Source organism: Ooceraea biroi, chromosome 1 (assembly GCF_003672135.1).
Source record: "Ooceraea biroi isolate clonal line C1 chromosome 1, Obir_v5.4, whole genome shotgun sequence".
Taxonomy (NCBI): Eukaryota; Metazoa; Arthropoda; class Insecta; order Hymenoptera; family Formicidae; genus Ooceraea; species Ooceraea biroi.
This window is the reverse complement of record NC_039506.1, coordinates 9,146,529-9,171,249: the sequence shown is the minus strand read 5'-3', so window position 1 is coordinate 9,171,249 and position 24,721 is coordinate 9,146,529. Positions and strand designations below refer to the sequence as shown.

The 24,721-nt window shown below is 32.0% G+C and overlaps 3 protein-coding genes across 3 annotated transcripts; 2 read left to right on the top strand and 1 right to left on the bottom strand.

Annotated features, from left to right (window-relative positions):
• The first annotated feature begins 10 nt into the window (after positions 1-10).
• LOC105279978 lies at positions 11-3,085 on the top strand. Its single transcript, XM_011340117.2, has 6 exons — positions 11-398; positions 644-917; positions 1,137-1,272; positions 1,356-1,540; positions 1,794-1,937; positions 2,126-3,085. Exons 1-6 carry the CDS (start codon positions 22-24, stop codon positions 2,309-2,311), a joined length of 1,302 nt encoding a protein of 433 aa, XP_011338419.2. The 5' UTR covers positions 11-21; the 3' UTR covers positions 2,312-3,085.
• Positions 2,651-5,978, bottom strand: LOC105279977 (protein yellow). Its single transcript, XM_011340115.2, has 4 exons — positions 5,876-5,978; positions 5,040-5,573; positions 4,170-4,584; positions 2,651-3,787 (listed from the first exon to the last, which is right to left on the bottom strand). The coding sequence occupies exons 1-4, from the start codon at positions 5,885-5,887 to the stop codon at positions 3,561-3,563; spliced, it is 1,188 nt and encodes a 395-aa protein (XP_011338417.2). The 5' UTR covers positions 5,888-5,978; the 3' UTR covers positions 2,651-3,560.
• An 835-nt stretch (positions 5,979-6,813) lies between these two features.
• LOC105279979 lies at positions 6,814-21,291 on the top strand. Its single transcript, XM_026969429.1, has 7 exons — positions 6,814-7,123; positions 8,466-8,721; positions 9,351-9,970; positions 16,520-17,015; positions 17,561-17,663; positions 19,172-19,260; positions 20,944-21,291. Exons 1-7 carry the CDS (start codon positions 6,900-6,902, stop codon positions 21,274-21,276), a joined length of 2,121 nt encoding a protein of 706 aa, XP_026825230.1. The 5' UTR covers positions 6,814-6,899; the 3' UTR covers positions 21,277-21,291.
• Positions 21,292-24,721: the final 3,430 nt, after the last annotated feature.

Here is a 24,721-nt window from a genome sequence, read left to right as displayed (position 1 = left end):
AATTTAATAAAATTGTTTTATATGTATTATTATAATTATAGCCTAGAACTGAATTATGCACATAATATTAGATATTTGATATCTGACAAAATTCTGAATAAAACTGCAAGTCACTTTTACCTAGATTCGATCGGAAAACCATCGTCAGCAGTGGAGCTTTCCTTGCTGACGATGCGATTCAGCGAAATCAATATCGTCAAGTCAATCAAAGTTGCGTTCATTCCTAACATCGTTTTCATAATGATTAGCTCAAACAAGGCTCTCCTTCTTTTGCGAATTTACTTTCTTTTACTTGATGTTTCATACTCGTGGAATATGACGTCATTAAATTTATCGGATGATGTTCTAATCTGGAGATTCGCCGTATGGAAAAATCGCGCTTTTCTTGCAATTCCCAGGTAGGTCGTAAAATAATAAGTTACAAATAATAATTTATAATTCACATTATAGAAAATATAAATAAATTTAAATAAAATTTTGTTATACTTATTCAAAAAATATGTTTGCTCAATATTTTACTATTTCAAATATTTTGTCAATTATGCATGTTATGTATAATAATATAAAATATCTAAATTTATGGGGATACATTTAAATCTCGAACATAAACAATTTTAAATCAAAACTATTTCTTGGATACTAGATCAGCAAATGAGAAGATGGAATATAAACCAACTTTAGTGGAAGTTTCATGGCCAGAAATTAATTCCAATTGGCCAGTAAGGTTTATAAATACGGCAATTATACCTTTCTCCAAAAATGGACTATCAAAATATAATTATAGAGAGAGAACTCTCGTATCTGTAACCGGATTAGATGTGGATGCTCGTGGACGATTATGGATTCTGGATGCTCCCGATCAATATGATCGCTGGCCTCAAATAGTTATTTATGATTTAAAACGAAATGATCGATTGGTAGTTATTAAGATATTTTTCTGAAAAAATTCTTATAGAATTGCGGAGGCAATATATCTTAAATCGAAATTTCATTTATCTGTTTGAGTTATAATTTATTATGAATTTTATTATTCTAATATATGTATATCATACTATTTAATTTTCTACAATTCTAAACTTTACTCTTAACTGAACAATATATTGCATATAATAATTTTATTTAAAAAATGCTCAAAGATATCAGCCACCGAATTGTTTGATGTATCTCCAAAATACTTAAGAGCTCTCGTAATTGATCCAGTTGGAGATCAATGGGGATCTCGCGGATATATCGCGGATGCCGGCGACGAAACAATCATCGTTTACAGCTTGGGTAATTCTGCAGAAAAATCTATGTGAAACCAGACACAATACTACCATTCTCTTTTACGCAAATCGGTTACATGCAAATTCCAGGACAAGCGAAATGGTGGAAATTGAGAATGCTACATGAGCCTGAAATACCTCGTGTACACTCGACTGATCTCGCTATTTCTCGCAGGAATTCGATTTTATACATGACGGGACATAACACGCATGATCTGTTCAGTATAAATTTGAACAAAGTTAGAGAAGACGAAGTATTCCGGACAGCTTCACATGTATGCTCTAAATTTGTAATATTATATGCGTACATTTACACTAGAATAAATATACAACGTAAATCTCCAAATTAAAACATTCATATAGCTGTATAATGAATATAAAATATGATTTACATTTTCTCTATGGAAATTTCAAAATATCACAAACACAGACAATGCAAACGTGCAATAATTGCATCATCTATATTTTAAATATACATAATATATAAAATGCAATTTTTCTATATTATTTTACGTGATACCATTTTAGGGAGTGCAAAATATAACAGTGACTTGGCTTGGAAAAAAATTGGGTCCTTCCATGGGTCTAATTTGTGATTTAAAAGACGGCCTACATTACTTTATGACTTCGGAAAGAGCCAGCGTGCGCTGGGATACTAAGCTTCCTTTGAATGTAAATTATTACTATTTTTAGTGAAATTTTATTTTAAAAAACTCTTATTTCCACAAATTCTTAATTAATTAATAAACTAATTATTAAAAGCTCAAAAATTATTTCAACTATAATTGCAGAAATTTATCATAGATAATAATCATTAATCTTAACATTGGCTCTAAATAATCGTTTGATTTATCTTTCAGGCACAAAGTCACTCGGTTTTGATGCAGAGCAATGATGTCCCGTGTATAACAGATTACGTAATGGATACGCGAAGAAACATATGGGGCTTAGTAAATTTAAAATGTCCTGGCGCAACGAAGAAAAATGTTTCAACATCGATACTTAAATCTAGAATCGTTAGAATTCTAAAGTACTCTTTCACATAATACTTAGCGCAGTAACTGCATTTTTCAAATTAATTATAATATACATTCAATAAAATCCGTTAAATTAATTGAAAAATAAAAAAGTCTACTTTCTTTTATAATTTATCAGAAATTCCTTATCTCTTCAATATTATTTAATTAAAAAAAGATCATAAATGCAGTATCTTATTTGATTCAGGAAAAGGTGATTATAAATTGATGAAAAAAATGTACCTAATAAAAAACATCCTATAACTTTGATACATGTTATATACACGTATTCATTTAAAATGGTACCAGCTCTATGTTTCTCCGTTTACATGGGTTAGATAAGCTAACACGTGTCGTTGTACATAAATGCATTTACATAAGCTGGCATTTATTAATCGTTTAAATCAACTTACATAATAACCATTATGAGATATTACAATCAACTGTGCATATATTACTACTACTGCTAAATCGCTTTTTTGAGAGAAATTGTTTGAGGGTATCATCCATTAAGCAAGTGAATATAATTTTTACAAATAATATAAATTTCAAAAGTTAAAAATTGGCAGTTATTTGCCGTTGTCGGTTTGAATATCGACGATATAATTTTGACACTGGTCAATCTGTCGGAAGCGATAACATGAGCTTCGTATAAATACTTTGCCAATATAACTAGACTAATTATGAATGCAGTACACACACATTAACTGTTCGTTAATTAGCTATAAAGCAGCTGAAAGAAGTGTTTATTCATGTTACAATTAAGATAACACCCGCAAATTCCACTTGCTATTTAAAATAGAACGAAAAACAAAATGCTATCAATGACTAGATTAAGAACTTAATTTACTTTCTACGTTTTTAAATTTAAATGATGTTTGAATATTTTGGGATTGTAGCATCATTATATCATAATATTAAAAGGAACGTCGTATATCACGATAAGAGATTGTCATCTTTCTTATCCATTTCAATAAAACTATAATATAATAGTTGCAGAAATAGAGTAAATAATATAATATAATATAATATCATAGTTCAGTTTTTGATGCTGTAAATATAGAAAAATATACCTCACGCTAATTATCGTATCTCTATCGTCGCAAAGGAACGTAGATATTACTTTCATTGTACCCGTCGCATCAAAATCTGAGCTTCTTAAAATTACCTATCTCAGTTTCTATTTACAGGAATTGTTGAATTACATAATGAATATAGTCACACACGAAATCGTACTAAAGAAAAAGAACAAGAAGAAATCTTTATCGAGGATTAATTTTTATTCCTCGCAGCCTTTGACCAGAGGATGTATGGCCACGGAAGCACCCGAGCAACTCACGGTGTTCTGTATGTAATCTTGGAAGTTGCTCTCGATTGCCCACATGAGTCTTTTAGGACCCGGAATCACTTGAGTCGGCAGTCGGCAATCATTACCCTGCTGTACCAGGAGGAAATTTTCAGATCTGAAGGGTGTCTCCACATTCCACATGTAGACGTCGGATTCACCTAAAAAGAAATAAGTTTAATTTGTTACTTAGCCATTACAATCGAAATTAAAAATAATATAAAATTTTTTAAAAAACCGTATAATGTCTTGGCGTAAATTATTTTCTCTCTCATTCGTTAGAAAGAAAAATTTCAAGGAAATCTTAAAATTAAGATTTCTTCTAAGATTTTAAGAAAAAGATTCTGTAGACGTCTAATACAAAATGTTTGATTATTTTATAGCAAATTTTTATGAAGTTTTTTTTAGACTACAAAAGGAATCTGAAATATATAAAGTTTCTCAAACGATATAAGCAAGAAGTGAAATCTTTTTTTTCTTATTTTGGTAACTTCTACTTTATAGAAGTCACGCTAAACTAAATATTATAAAACACAGACTTACCCTTGTTCCTGAAGAAAATGGCACAGCCATTATCGTTACCGAGAATGACGATTTTATGTTGCTTTGGTCCGACATCCATAACCGTTCCATGGGTTTGACCTCTCCTGAGATGTATAGCCTTGATAGCGAACAACCTGTTGGATCCCAGATAGGTGAAATACAATATTGGCGTGCCGCAACTCTTCTTCACTAACGTCATGTAGAGAACGTCTCTTCGCTGAACGCCGGCAGTAACAGCGTTCGGAAGGATCACTCGGTATCCTCTATTTGCAGTGACATTGTAAACGATGATGGATCTGGCAGCCGCATCGCTTATATACACGTATACTTGACCGTCGTCTGCGTAATCGACCACGAGATATTGCAAACGAGACAATGGATTCACCAAGAAACTCAAGTCAATCACCTTCACAACCTGTAAAACATCAACGTTTCTAAATGTAAGTTAAAGGCATTAATATAAAACTTTATTTTAAGATATATTCTTTTAATTTCAAAGAAATATAAATTAATGCAATTAATTTATTTTTAATAAAATGTTTTTAATCTATAATTGTGTAACTATCAAGATAAGTGATAAATCACAAATTTTCTAGATATTGTAAAAAAAAGATTTCAATGCATTTATACAACACCAAAAATTTATACTATTTACATTTGAAAGCATTCTTTTATTTTTCAAAGCTGAGTACTTTTAAATAAATGCACAATAATTAAAATATTATATGATCAAAGGATATAATTACTTAGTATAATATAACTTATTACAAAATTAGATTATAATTAGAAAAAATATAAATGTGTGACTTCTACCTTAAATATTCGTAACATTTTTAATTATTATTTTTAACCATTAATTTTTCCTGTTACCTTTCCGGTCTTTACGTTAATACCGACGACTTTTGGAGGACATCTGCGCACCGGCTGCTCCAAAGTATTTACGACACCAACGTCTAACACCCAAAGAATATCCTGAATGTCCAAAGTTATGTCCACTACACTCTGGAGAGCTTGGCAGTTGCCTTCCTCCTGAATTGCCCAACAGGGAAATGGTGTCACTTTCGGTGTGCAGTCCTTCGTCTTCAACGACATGACACCTAAGGTGAACGGCACACCGGGTTTGTAGCGTGGCATCGCTATGATGGCGTCGTCCTTGTAAATTTGCGTCCGGGTGGCAATGACATTCTTGGGAATGTAACGTCCGCTCGTCTCGTAGATATTCCTCGTGCTTTGACACGGCCAGTCCAAGCTGTAGCCTGACAAGACGAATGATAGCTCTGGTAGCAACTGTTTCTCGCAAACTGCCAATGATAGAACGCTCAGGATCACCAGGCACAGAGAACTCCTCGGAATCCCCATCCTGCGTTTGTCTTTTATAACGCGTTGCAGTAATCTTCCGGTGTTCTGTGAATACATAATTCTCAATTATCAGATCACTTGAACCTGTTCGTTCTACAAATATAAATCTTTAAAATATGTCGTGATTAAATATAGTTACTAAAGTTGATGAAATTAGTTGATAAAATTAGATAATCATATAAATTTATTCTTTAATGATTATGTTATAAAATTAATGAAAATTTCAAAAGCACTGTAAGCAGAAAATTAGAAAAATTAGAAAAATGAGTATACAAAATTAGATCAATATGCTCCATATAATAATGTTCGTGGCTGTTGAATATACAGCAAAAACCTTAAAAACTTACGAGACTTTGCATGTAATCAGTTGCACGAAAATTGTGAGTGTGCGAATCTTTTATACGATTTTATACTTATATATACGTGTCGATTATGGATTGATATTGCTTACATATTTATCGTATATTTATCGTACTACCTTCTCGGCCAGTATTTTGCAATGTTTTTAATCAAAGTTGATGGAATTTGTGAAGAGGAAATACGCGGCATATGTTTTCAAATTTTGTTTATAAATAACAGCAAATTCAGGAAGATGCGAAAAGTGAAATATTTTAATCAAAAAACAATATAATTTACCAGGAAATGTTATGAATCAGGAAATAATTTTGTTTGCTTTACTAACTTATTCCCGGTTCTAATGTATTTCAATTTTTCCTTAATATTATATTAATTTTTTAAATTTCTGTCTTAAAATGTAGTTTTTATTGTATTTTGCAAAAAAGAAAAGAAGAGAGAGAACATTTGCATAGTTGTAGACAAATAGAACTATTAAAATATATTACTCCTGTACGTTAATTAAATTTCTTGAAAATATCTTACTTATATAAATAAAATAATTATATTATAGATTGAAAATATAACAAATACTAAAGATATATTCACATTTTTATATCTTGTGTGTTTTATATTCTTTTATATACAAATATCCATTAAATATCCATTTTTCTATCTTTTTATTATATTTTTCTCAATTGTATAATATTGTTTGTCTAAATAATTGATGCTTTGCATGATATTACATTTTTAGTCATTACGTTTACATATTTAAAAATTTCTAATTTTTAAAATTTACATTATTAACAAAAAGAGATAGGAAGAGATTGCATTTATGACACCGAGAGTCATTGTGCATCAAAACTAAATATTTTTTAAACCAAGATGTTTCGCAACACAGTTTCGACGTGACAGGATTATAAAACTGGCGCAATTTAGTGAATCTTACAGTTTACAATCTGATTCGATCACCAAAAGAGACGTGGTCGTGGCGTGGTACTCGAAGGTCGAGGAAAATTCACAGAAAGGACAGTGAGGATGTTTCTTGAACGGACGGTGGCGTTCGTCGTCGCCGTCGCTCTCGTCGGTGCTTACGAAATACAAAAATGTGACAGGAACATAGTATGGACCGGTGGGTCCTTCGAATGGCCTTGTCCAGCCACAAGGAGCATCTTCAGGAACAGCGGCCGTTACATCTCGAAGAATATCCTCGCCACCAGAGCCGTGATCTACAAAGATGATGCTATCCTTGCTTTACCTCGGTATGAAACACATAATCTGTAACTTTACAATAATTACATCAATTAAATGATTTAATATTTTTGCTGTGAATATTTTCAGGCAAGATAACAAAATTAACAGAATAAAATTGATCGAAATAAAATAAAATATTTTTAAACATTTTAGAATAAATCAACTAAGTGTACAACTTATAAAATTGATCAAATATTTTGAAAATTTTCAAAAATTACATACTATGATATTTTAAAAATATGTTACATGTATTTTTCTAATAATATGTCAACCATAAAAATTTATTTTTATATGTTTTTCCTGTTTTTTCCTTCCTTCTTTTTTATTTAAAACTTTTATAAAATTTATTTGTTAATTTCAAAAATATTTGATCGATTTTGTAATTATATTTCAATGTAAAAAAGACATTTATTCCGCTACTCAAATTCGAAAACATGGAAGAGATATTACCACTTCTATTATTGCAAATCACTTCGTTATCGTGATATTAAAGAATTCCTGTTCATTCTGAATATAAAGAGACAGCTGATTGTATCCGTACTTTCGATTTACCGTAAATGACGTTGTTTCTCTGCGATCGCGTCCAAATGAGGATAAAAGAACTACATTCTTCGCTAAGTTTACCTAGTTCGGTTAGAAAAATGCGCTTGTTGCGAATAGCGTTACGTCAATAGTGATTGATATACGTAGAGTTGATTGTCGTAAAAATCGTTAACGAGGCAATTCAACATAAACCGATCGTATAACACTCGTCGCGTAATAGTATAGTTTCCAATGCGGAAAAATGTAATGATCATTCTGTTCGGGTATTTCTGAAAAATAACGTGCTGCTGTAAGAACACGGCAATTAAGGGATACACAGCTGCAGACCTTGTTAAAGGCCGCGTGATGTGAATGCCCACGTTCACGTAACATTACAAAGGCGATGACCGTACTTGCCTCGACTCGTGAAGGACTCATGGCATTTACATCCATAACGCACGATGCACGATGAATAGTTAAAAGGTGTTTCACTCAACAATAGGCACGTTTAATAGTGATATCTCTTCATAACTCCTTTCACCGCGTCTACCAGACTAAAATGCTATTAGTCTTACTGTCGACGATCTCGCAGAATCAACGGTCAATATCAGTAAGCCGCGTTGTTTATGTAACAATTGAGATATCGACTACGAAATAATAGTAATTATCTACGAAGCTATACTTATCGGTATTTATTTTTCGCAGGATGCTGCCACGGGATTGCTTCGCAATTAATATAATTAATATATCCCAAGAAGTATAATCTTAAGTATAAGTTATAATATCCTGCAAACACCTTACTGACATTTATCTAAAATGTCTGTTTAGGTTTAAGCCTGGTGTGCCAGCAACCTTAGCTAGAGTCTCGTTAAAGGATAAAAACTGCCAGGCCAACCTTTTCGCCTACCCTTGCTGGTCGCTGCAAGAAGAGGGAACGTGCTCCGCGTTGCAAAACGCCGTAGACCTTTATTTGGATCCTCAGGATATTCTGTGGGTGTTGGACACGGGCGTCGTAAATTCCCTTGAGCAATCCGTACGCAAATGTCCTCCGAAGGTTATTGCCCTGAACGTAAAAACCGGCAAGGTAAGATAATTCGTCTCTGCGAAAGCAGTTTAAGATAATAAGTGGCACCTTATTTTTTTCTCCTGGAGAAGTTTTCGGAGTATATAATGAAGAGAAGAATTTGCTTCATTTTGCTCATGTGGTTTCTTGTAGGCACACCGTTTGTGCATGCATTCATGTTACTCATCCATATCGCATTTTCCTTTCCTTTCGTAAGAACGTTATGCAACGTTATAAATTTTAAGAGTCTTTTCTACTGTAACAACCGCGAAATATTTTATTATAAAGCTATTTTTATCATTATACTGTGTAATGTCTAGACTTCACGTTGCAAATTAAACAAGATATCTAGATATTCTTTATAAGAAAAAGTTGCAGTAATACTTTAGCTCAAAAGATTAAAACTACTTTTAAAAACATAGAAACGTATCAAAAATTCTCTTTTGAATTAAATCTGAGATGAACGAAGTAGAAAAGATATAATTCTGCAATTATACTACATCAAAGACAAAATTACAGCATATCCGAGTTTATTAAACTCGACTTCTAGCTTAGACATATATTGCATAATTTTTCCAGTTTCGCAAAACAATTTTTAAGTATTCTTTAGAGACAATTTAAAAAACAATAATACCATGTACCTTTTCCAGCTGGTGAAAACTGTCGATCTGTCTGGTCTGACGAGTTCCACGTCCCGACTGCAGTACGTCGTGGCAGATTACAGTTCGGATGGTCGGGTTTTCATCTACGTATCCGACGCAGCGGCTAGAGCAATCCTGGTGTACGACGTGACCTCGGGTCGAGGATATCGCGTCGTTCTTCCGCAGGCTGTGCTAATGAACTGCGATCGCAGGGATGTGCTTTACCTCGCGCTCATTCGTCGCCAGGATGGTAGCACGTGCTTGATCTTCACGTACCTGGGCAGCAGCCGTATGTTCTCCATCCGCACGGACCATCTCCGAAGAGGTTCCGCTCATGGCAGGATACACGATATCGGACCGAAACCGAAACGGCTCGTTCTTCTTGGCACGGACAACGGCAGCGCGCTTTTCTTCCGGTACGAGGGTGACTCCGAGATCTACAGGTGGGACAGTAACACATGCTTCGAGCCCAACAACTTCCAGCCGGTGTACAAGAGCGAGGAGTGCGCCCTGGCAACTCACGTCGTGGCCGATTACAAGAGGGGACGTATGCGTGTGCTGGAGAGCAACTTCCCGGATTACATGCAGGGCACCGTTGGCTGCGGGGTCAATCATGCCCTGAATCTCATGTAAAGTGGGATCTTCTCGCTTCAGCAATCGCGTATGGTTGAGGAGGAGTGCTGTTAATACGTGTTGATAACGATGGTTTGATTAAATGAGAAATGGGTTTTCAGGTTTTGCAGAAATTGCAAAACAGATTAATCGCACATCACAACTTGTTTGGAGTAATTGTGTTTGCGAAAAGAAAAATATTACTGCAAAGTGCTTCATTCGATATAAGTATAAGTATTAAAGCGTATTTTAACTGAAAAATCCTGCAGTAATGTTTTTCGATTTTGTGTAAAGTTACTTCGAAAGGAACGCAAATACCTCTTTTCTTTAATTCGGAGAGTTGGATCTTTCACGTTACACATGCGAAACAATGTACCTCACGCTAATTGTTGTATCTCTATCGTCATAAATACATGTAGCATACTACAATCATTTTTTTGCGTGTCCGTAGCATCGAAATCCAAACTCACCGAAAATTATATCAGCTATAATACGTTCACTGTATCGACGATGCAAAAATTCCAACGGTAAGCAAAATGTCAATTGCTGACATTCGAAGGATGGAGAAATAAACGTATTATAAAAATTTAATGGGTTTAATTTTTTTCTTGCGATGACATACTCTTCTAATTTATAATTGCAGCTTAATTAAATGTTTTGAAATCTTGAAAAATTGAACAACTTTACCTACATTAATTTTCTCTAGTAAATCATATAATTAATTTGTGATATAATTAACGATTTTTCTTTAATAACGAATCCTGTTATTTTCTTTTAAATTCATTAAACCATCTTTCAAGTGATGTAATATTTATTCAGAATTTTATTGTATCTTCATTTATCGATTAAAAGTTATTTTATCTTTACTTTTATTTATTTAATTGTAATGACTACATGCACACAAAATTATATGCCTACGTTGATTTCGCTTTAAAAGAAAAACCAACGTCGACGAATTGCGCATTGTGAATGAAAAGGTTAATCACATCGCATGTTCTATACCTAAGCCCATGTAAATCGTAATAATGTCCTTTTTTATAAAATCACTATTTCTAAAACACACTTATACTTTGCATAATTAACGGCTCACTGAGGACAAAGTGTCCGATTTTTAAAGCAGCAACGGTTTTCCTTTCAAATTCCTATATCTAATTTACCCATAGCTTTTAAAAGCGAATATTTAATTGCATTTCATCTCCTATCATGCTCTCCGACACTTGAATCTTGAAGTAAAAGTTATTATATATGATACGTTGAACTTTCAATGAAACTTGAAGTCAAGATCGGATCAACTTATCGTTTCTCTTACATAACACTTACTTGACACTTTAAATGTGTTTAATTACAGTTTAGAAACTCCTTCCAAGTTTTCATTGTCGCAATATATCTACATTTTAGCTGAAGCGTATTAGAATATACTATTTCATAAAATAAAAAATGATCATATTCAAGTAAGATCATGTAAGTAAATCGGATTTTATTTTTTATTTTTATATATTACTAACTCTCTTAAATAGAAAATAATATAACGTTGTGTTATTTAATATAATAACAGTTTTCACAAAACAAAACTTTAATTAACGCAAAACTTTAAAGCATTTAAATTATAATTATAATGGTAATTATGTTTGTTTTATAAACTATTAGTCATTTACATCACTACTGATTAATTCCTTTTTGTAATCAGTATTTTTCTTTATCAGTATTTTTCTTTTGCCTGATTGACCACATTATTTCAAATTCAATAAACGATTGTTAACACTAACAAGCGGATTATAATTGTTAATTTAATTCAGAAGGTATTTCACGGAAAATATGTCAAACACTAAACAGTCAAAATTAGACTTACTATTATAAATGGCAAATCAGTCGATGTCATAAAAGGCCTAGAGACAGAGAAAAAGTTTGACCGTGTAAACACTATGATACAATTCAATGAAAGGAGGAGAGCCGATCGAATCTTACCTCTCGTGCCATTTACCGATTTGTTCTGTACACGTGCAGTCGTACACGCGTACAAAATGCTTGTAGTTAGTTTTATTGTGATCCGAACAGTTACTAGAAAAGTAAAATCTTGGTCGTAAATACTTGCTACTCATATGTCGTAAACTGCAATTGATATTAGTACAATCGAAGATATAATTATGTATGTACAATTGGTACTACAAGCAATTAACATTTATGTACATGTAAGTTTAACATTTATTTACATGCACATTTGAGCAGTTTAAATTAAACACATTAAAGAAACAAAATTTTTTTAAATTGTTATGATATTACTGCTCCAAAATAATTTTAATATTAAAATATTTTCTAAAGAATTTGAGACTCAAGTTATGTTAATTTTATTTTACAAACTTTTCAGATCTCTATTAAAAAAAACGAAATGCCAATTTTATCACAAAACAATAGAGAAATTTAAATTCAAATATAAGATGATTATTTTCATTTGCCGCTATCCTTCGTATAATGTTTATCCTCAGTATAATAATCGTTTGACATGATTTATTGGTATGTTGATACTACTTATGATAACATATCATAAAATTAAGATAACATTAACAAAGATTGATTTTCCGTGTACCGCTTTCGCTTTCCTACATATTAAGCGCATCCATATTTTATGGAGCATGCAGTACAATATTATCAAATAACTGGTTTTATATGTAAATGTTTTTCATTCATTTGCTTTTTATCCGCATGATAGATTGAGAGTTTACATGTTGTCGATGCAAGTCGATAGCATGTCACTTCCGCTTCGTTGTGAGAATGGAGGGCAATCGTGATCGTTGGTAGACAGTATGGTATTTCCCATAGTGTCTAAGCACAGTATTGAGTAACGAAATTCTCGATTTCTACGATACGTTGTTACTCTTAGACCTGCGATAGATTTGCAGTAATTGGATACTACCATATCCTGTCACTTGTTTCTTGTTACTCGTTCAGTCTTCGTGAAAAATGCAATATACTTGAAAAAAATTAAAAAGTAAATAAATTTTCAAATTGCAGGAATTGTAGAAGTTGAAATAAAAGAGAAATAATCTAGAAATGTTATATGTAGATATTGTAAAACAAAACTTATATTTATTTCAAATATTATTATTTAAAAGAAGAATAAACTGCATGTATAAAAAATATAATAAATCTACAGATCATTCTTTCGATATATTTGAAATAAATCTGCATTTATATATGCATTAATAAATATTATAATTATAAAGAAGTCTAACTGTGCGTAATTTTTATTTAACGCAATGACACAGCATTTTATATATTAAAGTTTATTTAAATCTTTTTCATTTTATTCGATTATGTTTCTCCAGAACATTTATCTTCAAATATTTTAAAATATTACATAAAATATTCACGAATTCAATCAAATATATCACGAATAATGCAAATTATCTTCTGATTGTTAGAAGGCCTTTCTAATATTGCGGAAGGATTTGTACTATGGTTAAGCTAAGTTTTATAGCATCATAAATATATTCTCGTAAAATATACAAAACAGCTTGAGTCTAAGTATTCAACATGCGAAATACAGTGGCCTCAAAAGTGTAAAGAATAGGCTAGATATGCATGCGCGCAAGAGTTTTGTTTCACAGAGAGAAAGTGATCTATTAGTCAGACATAAAGCTTGGTATTTGGAATTCGAATGTAATATAGGTATATGTACATCTACAATACATATATTGCAAAAATTAAGAATGCCGTGACTTGTACGAGAAACCTTTCAAATATCTCAATATTTTTCAGTAATACGGGAGACCCATTTATCAATGACGAAAAAAGTTGTGGCACACACATTATACTTAATGGATATTAATTCATATTATGCACTTGAAAAATTTCTTTAAATTCTTATAAGATTAAAAACCGTATCAAAATAAATTTATCCAAGACAATTCACTCATAAAATAGAGTTTTAACTAAAATCATGTTTCTAGAAAAGAAAACAGTAGCTGTATAGCTTAACGTTGTATAGTGATAATATCATTAATTGAGCAAAATGTTTATCGTATGTGAACTTTTATGTAACACAAACTCACGATTAGTACTTATCACAACTCTTTACAATAACAATGATAATACAGTAGTGATAAATTATGTTTATTATGCATATTATGTGCTCTATTGCTCTTAGATAATAAAAATGTTCAAAAACTCTCGCAAAGACGTCTGTAAACATCTAAAAAGAATAGAATATGTCTTATGATAATATCAAAAGAAGTCTTTTAAACGTTCGTATTTTCTAGGATTATCATTAAGCATATATTCTGTAAAAAATGTAATTATTCAATATGTATGATATGCAATATATCATAATGTATGGGGTTGTATCAATTTTGTGCACTTTATTTGATAGTTCTAGGAATCTCGTGCGAAAGTATGAAATTCTCAGTTGTGTCTATGTGCGTTCGCTTTTGTAGTACAAGTGTACACCAATTAGGCAAAAAGGCACTGAAATAAATATGTCAAGAAAAGAAATTACGAAATTTTGATCGAAATAGTCCATCGTGTTCCCTAGTCGCACCTTTGCGTCCAAAATATGTGTTGCATTATCTACAATAATGGGTGCGGTCTTTGAAGTTCCGGGCACTTTCGCGATCTCGATCAGCCAAGGACGTCCACATAACGGTTATAATTCTACAGATCAAACGCGAGTGCCATTTAGTATAATTTTTATGGCATTATGCTATGGTATTGTAATAGATACTATAGTAGCGAAGGCGACAATCATCGACACTTTATTTATACAGATTTTGTTGCCTCAAGCGCTTCATTTAAAGTTCCTTTACATAAATATACCCCATACCATGTTGCAGATAGAAAGTATACGTACAAGTTGTTGAAGATCTTCAAAGATTTTCGAAACTATTCTGGCAGCTGTCTCTCTTTGTTATCATTTGATCTAATATTTTCTTTGATATAATATAACTTTTACATTTCACATGATTAATATATAAATAATATATAAAAAATTAATTAATATATAAAAAATTGATTATGTAGCAAATAAAACATCAATAAAGCGAGAAAAAAGAGGGATAAAAACAAATTTAAATCAATATGTAGCCATTAAGATAAATCTTTTTAAAGTGCCACAAATAATATATTTTTGCTTAAATGTTGCAAAGTAAAATATCTTAACAAGTTATAGCAGCAAATGGCAGCAATACGCAACAAATGGAATATTATAAATGCGCAAAGCTTGTTATGTTATACGTCACGCATATTTGATAAGTGTTGCATATAGTGCAACATATGGTATCGATCGAGCTTTCACGCATTATCTAATTATATACGTAAATATCTGATACAAGTTATGTAGATTACTAATCAATTATTGATGTATTGATACTGAATGACTGTAACTCGACACGTTCTAATTACGTCTAGAAATGTTATAAATGTTTCACATAAATATCCATTACTTGTATTTATAGAATAATTATGTGCAGGAACAAAGAATGTTGTGTATCAAAAATGGAAATACTTCAACACAGACGATTCTCAATCATTATATGTGCCATTTACTTTCTAACTTGAGGCAGAAAATTTCTTTGACAGTATAAAGAAGCTAGTTAGCAATGTATCAAAACTAATTTAGATTGGACACGCCACATTTTAGCATCGCATATTTCTAATTACAAAGAACATTTCTTGCAATACTCGTCGAGAAAAAGATTTTCAAGGCTTTCTCAACGACTTCCTATTCCACATTTCATCGTGACGGAAATATTAGCTTACGGGATGTAAAAAACGCACGAGGGCGTGGATGCCAAGTAACCAGTCGCGAGCAGCCACTTTCTTCTTCTGCCTGGCAAAGAGAGATCTACGCAAAAGAGATCGTATAGCTCCAATTTCAAAGTATTCGAATAGTTCATTGGGCGACTGATGTAGGTGTTACTTGCCCATGGAGAAGAACGAACGTGCGTATGAGTAAAAGTACATACGTTACACACATATGCCATTACACAATGCGTTCGGATTACGTTTCCCCTGTCTCTTAGGGAGGCAAGTTCCCACAAAGTTACCCATGTTGGAAAATTGGATCAGTCGGTGTTCAGTCGACAGGACTCGTGGCACATACGGTACACTTCTCCGCACGTTAGTTAACATTCGTAGCGCGGCTCTATCCGGTTCGTTACACTGTTCGCTCCTTGTGAGTGTATTACTGGTGCAACAGTGAACCTTCTAGCTTTTAAATTACAAACATGAGGTGAGTAAATATACCTACAAAAGAATATAAAGAAGATAATAAAAGATTTCTATAAACTATATAATAATTTAGTTTTGATAAACTCATATTCTAGTTCTTACTTATTCATATAATAAAATTAAATAAAATTTCTTTAGTTCTCTTCAGTTCTTAAAATTATATAATTTTGATTAAATTTTTTCTTTCTTTTCTTCTTCTTCTAAGTGCTTATATTTTTTTATTTCTTCTAAACGATGTTCAAACTTTTCGATATTTAAATTAAATTTCTTGAAATCTTTTTCTGCCATTTTAATTTATGCAGTTCTTGCCGGTCGAATGCTTCTCGATTGCTCAATTTTCTCAGGTACATCGTACTTTTTGCGACTGTTTTGCCGCTATTATGCGTCAAAGCGGGAACATTGGAAACAGTGGCGCAATGGTCATTGCTCGACTTTGAGTTACCGTTCGATCGTGGTTTTGTCAATCAGTATCAACCGGAAAACATAGTGATGACCGGTATCGAAATAGCTTGGGACAGAATCTTCATCAGCACACCCAGATTACGTGCCGGCGTGCCAGCCACTCTGAGCTTCTTCCCCCGGAGAATACCTTTAGGAAGCAGTCCTAAGCTGCAAGCGTATCCTTCATGGGATTGGCATGGTGCTGGCAAAGGAGAGATCAACTGCACGAAGCTTATCTCAGTCTATCGGACTAGATTGGACCGCTGCGACAGATTGTGGGTCGTTGATGCCGGTGTTATGACATCAATTGACGATTTTATGCCTGTCTGCCCGCCCAAAATCGTGGTTTTTGACTTGAAAACCAATGAAGTAGTCCGTCATGTAACTTTTCCGCGTCAAGTGAGTAAAAGTGACGTTTTCTTCAGTTAAAAGACACGTACGCACAAAAAAGATCGATTAATTCAGTGAGTGATCGTGTTAATTAAAAACTTAAAAAATCTAGATAAATGTACAATATCATAATTTTATTCTAAATATCAGCGTATTTATAAGTTATAAGATTTAAAAAAAATTATTCTAGCATATGGTCAAAACTCTTGATTTTTAAAGAATAATAAAAATTAAAATAGCTGTTATATATTGTTTTAATTTTTAAATTTTCTAATGTCTTATTCACATGCTAAGAAGTATATTATTTAAAATTAATAATGAGAAAGGCGAGTGTTAGAAGTGGCGAAATTGTTTATGAATGACCGGTACGATCGCTTCAATTTGCAACTTGTAGAATAATCAGAAACCGGTTTTCTTACTTTATGCTACTACTACAAACGCAATAAAAAATCAACGATCACTTACGTGTACACATATTTTAACTTGAAAGACATATTGCAAGGTATTTTTCGTACAAGGTTACATAAAAGCAATTACTGTTGTGTGCTTTTTAGGTGTTGAGACCAAATACTTTACTGACCAACGTGGTTATCGACGAGGCCTCAGCCAAAACGTGTGATGACGTATTTCTTTACATGACTGATACTCTTGGCCCAGGTTACACAATTTTTAATTTAACCCTATTGAATACCTAAAATTAACTTGCATCACATCGCATTTTTTAATTATAATCATTTTCTATAATTAATTAATTACTTCTTTTGTAAGTTAAGTTTTACCACTTTTGGAAATAGATATTATACTTAAACTATTGGGTCGTCCGGAAAGTTCGTGCCGATTTTTAATAGATGGCGTTGGAACATGTTTGAATATATCAATGTTATTGAAAACATACGATTTATATACATATGCTTAAAGGTGACATTTCAACGCATCTTTAGGAAAAAAGTTGTTTCAGATAAATTGATTCGTGTCAGTTTTGTACTCTTTTGAAGATGGAAGAAAACAAAGAACATTTTAGACACTTGATGCTTTTCTATTACCGGAAAGGCAAAAATGCCTCACAAGCAACAAATTCGATATGTTCTGTTTACGGAGAAGGCGCTTTAGCTGAAAGAACCGTACGTAAGTGGTTCGCTAAGTTTAGAGCTGGTGATTTTAACCTTAAAGACCAAGAACGCTCGGGCAGACCTCTACTACTGATGATGACCAAATCAAGACACTGATCGAGAATAACCCGCGCTACACGACACGTGAATTAGCAGAGATACTGAAAATATCGAAAACCACTGTCCACGATCATGTAGTGAAGCTTGGTTACGTAAGTCGCTGTGATGTATGGGTTCCGCATAATTTGGCCGAAAAAATTTAATGGATCGCATTTCCATCTGCGACTCGCTGTACAAGCGCAACGCAAACGTACCATTTTTGAAGCAATTAGTGACAGGTGACGAAAAATGGATCATTTACAACAATGTAGAATGAAAAAGATCCTGGGGTAAGCGAAATGAACCAGCATTAACCACTCCGAAAGCCGGCCTTCATCCAAAAAAAGTCATGCTCTGTGTCTGGTGGGATTGGAAAGAAATCCTATATTATGAGCTCCTACCACACAACCAAACGATAAATGCAGATAAGTACTGCTCGCGACTGGACGAATTAAAGACAGCGATTCAGGAAAAACGTCCAGAATTAGCCAATAGGAAGGGCGTCGTGTTCCATCAGGACAATGCCAGACCTCATGTTTCTTTGACTACCCGACAAAAATTGTTGGAGTTTGGCTGGGATGTGCTACCTCACCCACCGTATTCACCAGACATTGCACCTTCAGACTTTCACTTATTTAGGTCTTTGCAAAATTCTCTTAGCGGCAAGAACTTCAACTCTTTGATCGACATAAAAAACCACCTTGAGGAGTTTTTCGCCGAGAAACCTAAGAAGTTCTGGGAGAATGGAATCTTCCAGTTGCGTGAAAGATGGACAAAGGTTGTGAAACAAAACGGTGCATACATAAGTCAATAAATATTTATCGACATAAAAAAATGTTGCCTTTGAATTTTCCTTCAAAATCGGTACGAACTTTCCGGACGACCCAATATTTTAGATTTTATAAAATATATTTCTTTAAAAATTATAAAATATTCAAGAAAATCATAATGTTTCAGGGATACTTATCTTCGATGGTGCTACAGACAGAAGCTGGCGGGTTCTTCATGCATCTATGTTACCTCATCCAGATCAAGCAATGTATAAGGTAAATGTATTCATATATATATATTCCATAATCTGTCATAATCATAATATTAATTAATTTGATATTAGATTATTATACAATTTCATGACTACACTAAAAAAAGATTAACGAAATTAGCATTTCCTTTTCTTTGCCAAAATGTATGCTTTATATCAATAATTCATATATTAAAATAATTAAAATGAAAACAAATATACAAAACATGTACTTATACACGTATACTTATGAGCACTATTGTATATAAAACATGTATACTTATAAATTTTTTAAAATAGACAGATTATTTAACTTTAATTATTTCTATCTATTGTAATTTATGGTTTGTTATATGTTGCGATCAGTTGTTTTTTTATTGCGTCTTATAATAGTGAAAGAAAATACGTTAATATTCAGATTATTTTCTTAAGCAACATAAAGGCTACAATCCTATTATAAAAGTTTGACAAAACCGGATTAGCCTCGTCTTTTTTTAAATTATTAATTATTATTTATATTGTTACATTAATTTTACTACTCTAGTATTTTTTATTTAAAGCTCAGATCTTAAAAAAGATTTTAAGTAAAATTTTATTACATATTGATATATAATTTTATCAATTAAAAAGTCTTGTGTTTTAAAAATATAGCACTAACCGTTTATGGATCATAAGCAATCTAAAATCCTATTCTAAAAAAGGCGTGTTAACTTCATGAAGTTCTTTTTTATCGAATATTAAGGCCTCTTTTCCGCGACGCTGATTGGTTCTCTCGCTTGGCTCGAACTTCGTGTGACTTGAACTTCGTGTTGCGGATGTCAGAATGTCATAGTGGCTGTCAGTGCGGTTATATTAATTTATTATTTCTTAGGAACGTGAAAACGGCAGCTGTCAATTCTGTTAAATTTGTATTAATGAAACATGATGAAATAAATAACACCTTAAACGCCTTTTTTAGAATAGGGCTATGGGCTAGAACTTTTTCATTTCCGAGTTTACGGTATTTTCAATAGCAGAGAACTCTAGGCAATATAAAAAATAATGATATCAACAACTCAGAACTGCTCGGAAAAAGAAAAAATTTCTAAGGGTTAGAACTTTTTCATTTCTGAGTTTACGGTAATTTCAATAGCAGTGAACTCTAGGCAATATGCCAATTAATAATATAAACATCTCAGAACTCCTCGGAAAAAGAAAAAAATTTTTTAATAAATAAATAATGTTTTCGAATAATAATATTCATATATTATTATTCAAAAACAGTGTTAACATTGAAAAATAAAATAGCGCGCGCATGGCGCGCGCCTGTGTTGTACTAGTTAATTTTAAATGATATATTTAGTAATACACACATTTTGCAAAAAGCATCATAAAAATTTCGCTTTTTCCTCATTAAAGAACAATTATAAAATAAGATGATACGCGTAACAGGAACTTTATCAGCATTATTGAATAACATCGCGGAAAATGTTCGCATGTGCATGATATGTAATAACGCACAATGTGTAAAAAAGTAATTAAATTTCTCTAATTATACATATGCACCATTAATTATTAATTACTGTCATACATAATAATTAGTATAGGTATACGGCATTAGGAGTATGGATACAAATACGTATAAATACATAGTATTAAAAAATTATTATATTACAGATATCAATATCCTTAAATAGTAACACATTCTTGAACAAATATCATGTTCTAGATCGGAAGTGACACTTTCGAATTTCTGGATGGCGTGGTAGGAATAGCATTTTCACCAAGACTCGGTACCGTTTACTATCAACCGTTGGCGACTGATCGTATCTTCAGCGTGCCCAGTTCAGCATTGCAAGCCGGACCAGTGCCATTCGGTGAACAGTTACCTGTGACCCTGGTCGGCAGAAAGTCGAGTCAAGGTCTGGCACTGGCCGTGGATCCTCGGGATGATACTATTCTGTTCAGTCCCTTTACCGAAACCGCGATTGCATCGTGGCAACCGCGAACGAATCAGCAGAGGTATGAAATTCCAAATAAGATATTTTTAATCAAACAGTAAATTGCTCTATCAAAACATTCGTCATAATGTATTGACGAAGTAATATAAATGAAAAAAAAAGAGATTAAAAAGTGTTATTTAGAACATAATCGATAGATATAGTCGAAAATACTGATAATAGTGTTCCAAAATTTGATTTTAATTTTTATATGATAAATTTCTTAACGATTTTAGTGTTATTCATTATGACTAAAAGAGTCAACAATATTTCTAGAAAAATAAACTGTTACGTATCGTTTTGAAGGTAATTTTGTTTCACAGAGACTATATTTTATCGACTCAGATATAATTCAATAATAATTTGCTATGTTTAAATCCATTTTAAGAACGTAGTTCGATACACGTGAACAACAAAGAAAAGCTTAGACGTCGATTTTTCGCATACATAAGGACTGTCAAAATGATAATGAAGCAATAAATACGTGCATGTAATAAAGCTATGTCAAGTAGCGCACCTACAATCACATAATGCACTAATGATGTCTGGTACATTTACATACAATAGTCAATTTTCTGCGTAGTATTTAAAAATGCATTTTTCTGTTGTATAATTGCGTGGTCCTTATGTGTCCGCAACAATAAAAGAAATTAGTTAGTCGCGTGTCAAGAAGTAAATGTAAATGCAGACGCGCAAGACATCATTCTTCTTTACATATGCGAATTGCTTCATTACATAACACAGTACAGCGCTTACACTAGTAAGCATCAACAAAACTTACTAAGTTATTTTAAAATTTATTTCAAGTTTTACTAAAATAAATAAAAGCTAAAATAAATTGATCGCTCAACTAATTTCTTAATATAAAAAATTCAAAAACTTTAAGAAATCAATGTATAAAGGAAGAATCGCAGAGAAAATTAAAATAAATAATAATTTAAATAAAATTAGATCAGTCTAATGTAATTGAACTTTTAATGTTAATGTTAATGCTTCTCAAGACATATTTATCTCAGATTTTGATTTATTTTTATTGTTGCTCATAATTTAGATTTTAAATACCTATATATAATTAATTAATAATTTAGTAACTAATTTTTATCATAAAAGTTTATATATTTATAATATGTATATTGTATAATCATGATTACTTATACTATATCGTACATTATCATTATATTGCAATGTGTGACCTGGTTTCGTTTTGGCATCAAATAATCATAACTAAGTAAATGCATCATAGAAGTCAATTTTATACAAATTCCATGTACAGAATGGGGTTATCAGCTTGTCAGTTGGGAAATTCCCATAAGGAAAACAAAGTCATGACGTCACTTAGTGAGAAATGACTCATCGATCGACGTCAAAACGATGCCGAATCGACATCGATTCGACATCGTTTTGACGTCAGCTACTTTTACTCGCAGAAATTTTCTTTCCGTTATTTTATTTGCATGAAAGAAAAACTTGCACCCTTTGCATATTATTCAGAGTTAAATTATAGTAAATAATATCCTTATCTTAATAATGTTATGTCCGGGTTGGCCACCCGGCATAACGAAGAGCCGGTCAGCTGCCGATCAGCGTCGTCGGATCGGCTGCTGGAAGAAGACGCGAGTCTCCTGGCGACCCGTCGCCAGGAAAAATAAACAAACAAGAAAGAGACAGATTCGGACGTGAGATTGACATCGACGGACGTGAATCGCATTCCGCTCTCATTATAATAAATCTCTATCGTTCTTTTATAAAAGTGGTGTTGTTTTATTCGGTGTGCGAGTGTCTCCGCGGGTGAGTGCGAGCAAACGCGAGTGCGAGCGTGCATGTCGAGCGGAATCCGCCGCCCGGACGTAACAATAAACCAGCATTTTTTAACATATCCAAGCTCGATCATTTTTCAATTTAATAATTGTTAAAGTTGTTAAATAGTAATTACAATACTATTTAATAGTTTTTAATAGATTTTTCCATATCTTTTTTCCATATTATATTTATTATAATTTTGTAATTTAATTGCCATAAGAATTATAATTCTAATAATATAATTACAATTAATATGTTTTTTATGTTTTGCTTTTTTAGTATACTCGCTTATAGCCCAGAAGAACTACAATTTACTGCCGAGATTAGATGGGTGGAACGAGACAACGGTAATTTCTGGGTAATGTCATCAAGGTTCCACAAGTTCTTCATGCGACAAATTGACAAAAGTCAGATTAATATCCGCATTATGAGAATCAAAGCAAGAAATCAAGCATTGGCTCCAACATCTTTTAATGGAGAAATTGATCCATACTATTCTTCACAGTTCTACAATAATACCTTAGTGTATTAAAATAAAAAATTTTAATTAAAAATATTTATATTGAAAGAATTATAAAGAATTGTACCACTAAACAAATTTATGTTCTTAAAATAAATTAATGAAATTAGATCTTGAGAGCAAATTTTATGATAAAAAAACAAAAAATAAAGAAATATTTCCATTATATAAAAGATATTTTTTGGACAAAGCTGTATAATATTTATGTTAGCAAAATTACTTTTTGTCAATCCAAATACGCTATTCTTTACATAAAAGTTGCTTCAATTTACGGCAAAACTAAGTTTAACTCAATTTTGTCGAGTTTGCAAATTTTTCTGTAATAACGAAATTCACATTCCTTCGCAGTTTACGTAGCGAAATGTTTAATATGCTTAATAATTTACAAACGCAGAAGATTGCAATGTTTTGTGATATCTTAATACTAGTTTTCGACATTTTTATTAGCTTAGAAACAATGCTCTTTTTCGATAAACTCTTTTTTCATCAAAAGATACTTTAATAAAAAATCAATCTTCACATAAATATTCGTGCAAATTTGTATAAATGTAAATTGTATTTATATAAATATAAAATGCATAAAAAATTAAACATCTATGTGCGAATAAAACAACTCAAAAGTGCATAAAATAATATTGTAAATGATGAAATAAAAATGTGAATAATGTGAAAGTAATATTGTCAGAGAGACTTACATAAGTCTATAAATATTGTAATTTTATTTATGAACTATGTGCTATATAAGCAATAAACCTGTTTCATCAAAAATATAGCTGTAAACACATAGAATAGTCATAAAATCAGTATCACAAGTCTAATATATCTAGTATTAGTATTAGTATTATAAATCTAATATTGTATAATAAATCCATTTTGACTGGAATGTAGTATATTTAATGTAATCACCTTGTATATTTTATTAGAAACATCATGCAAATTATATGTTTAAAAAATTTCTTGCATGTGCAATTGTAATTGCACAATAGCTAATTTGTAATCATAATTTTCGTAATAATTTGCTAAATTAATAAAATATTATAGTCACGCACTCATTAGTATATTGCGTGTATAATTTTATATCTAATCGCACATGGTACTTGTTTATTCGTATAGTTCCTGTGTCATTAAGTAGGTCATTATCTAAAACGTCATTAACTAAAACGGTACAAAAGCGATACAAAAAATGA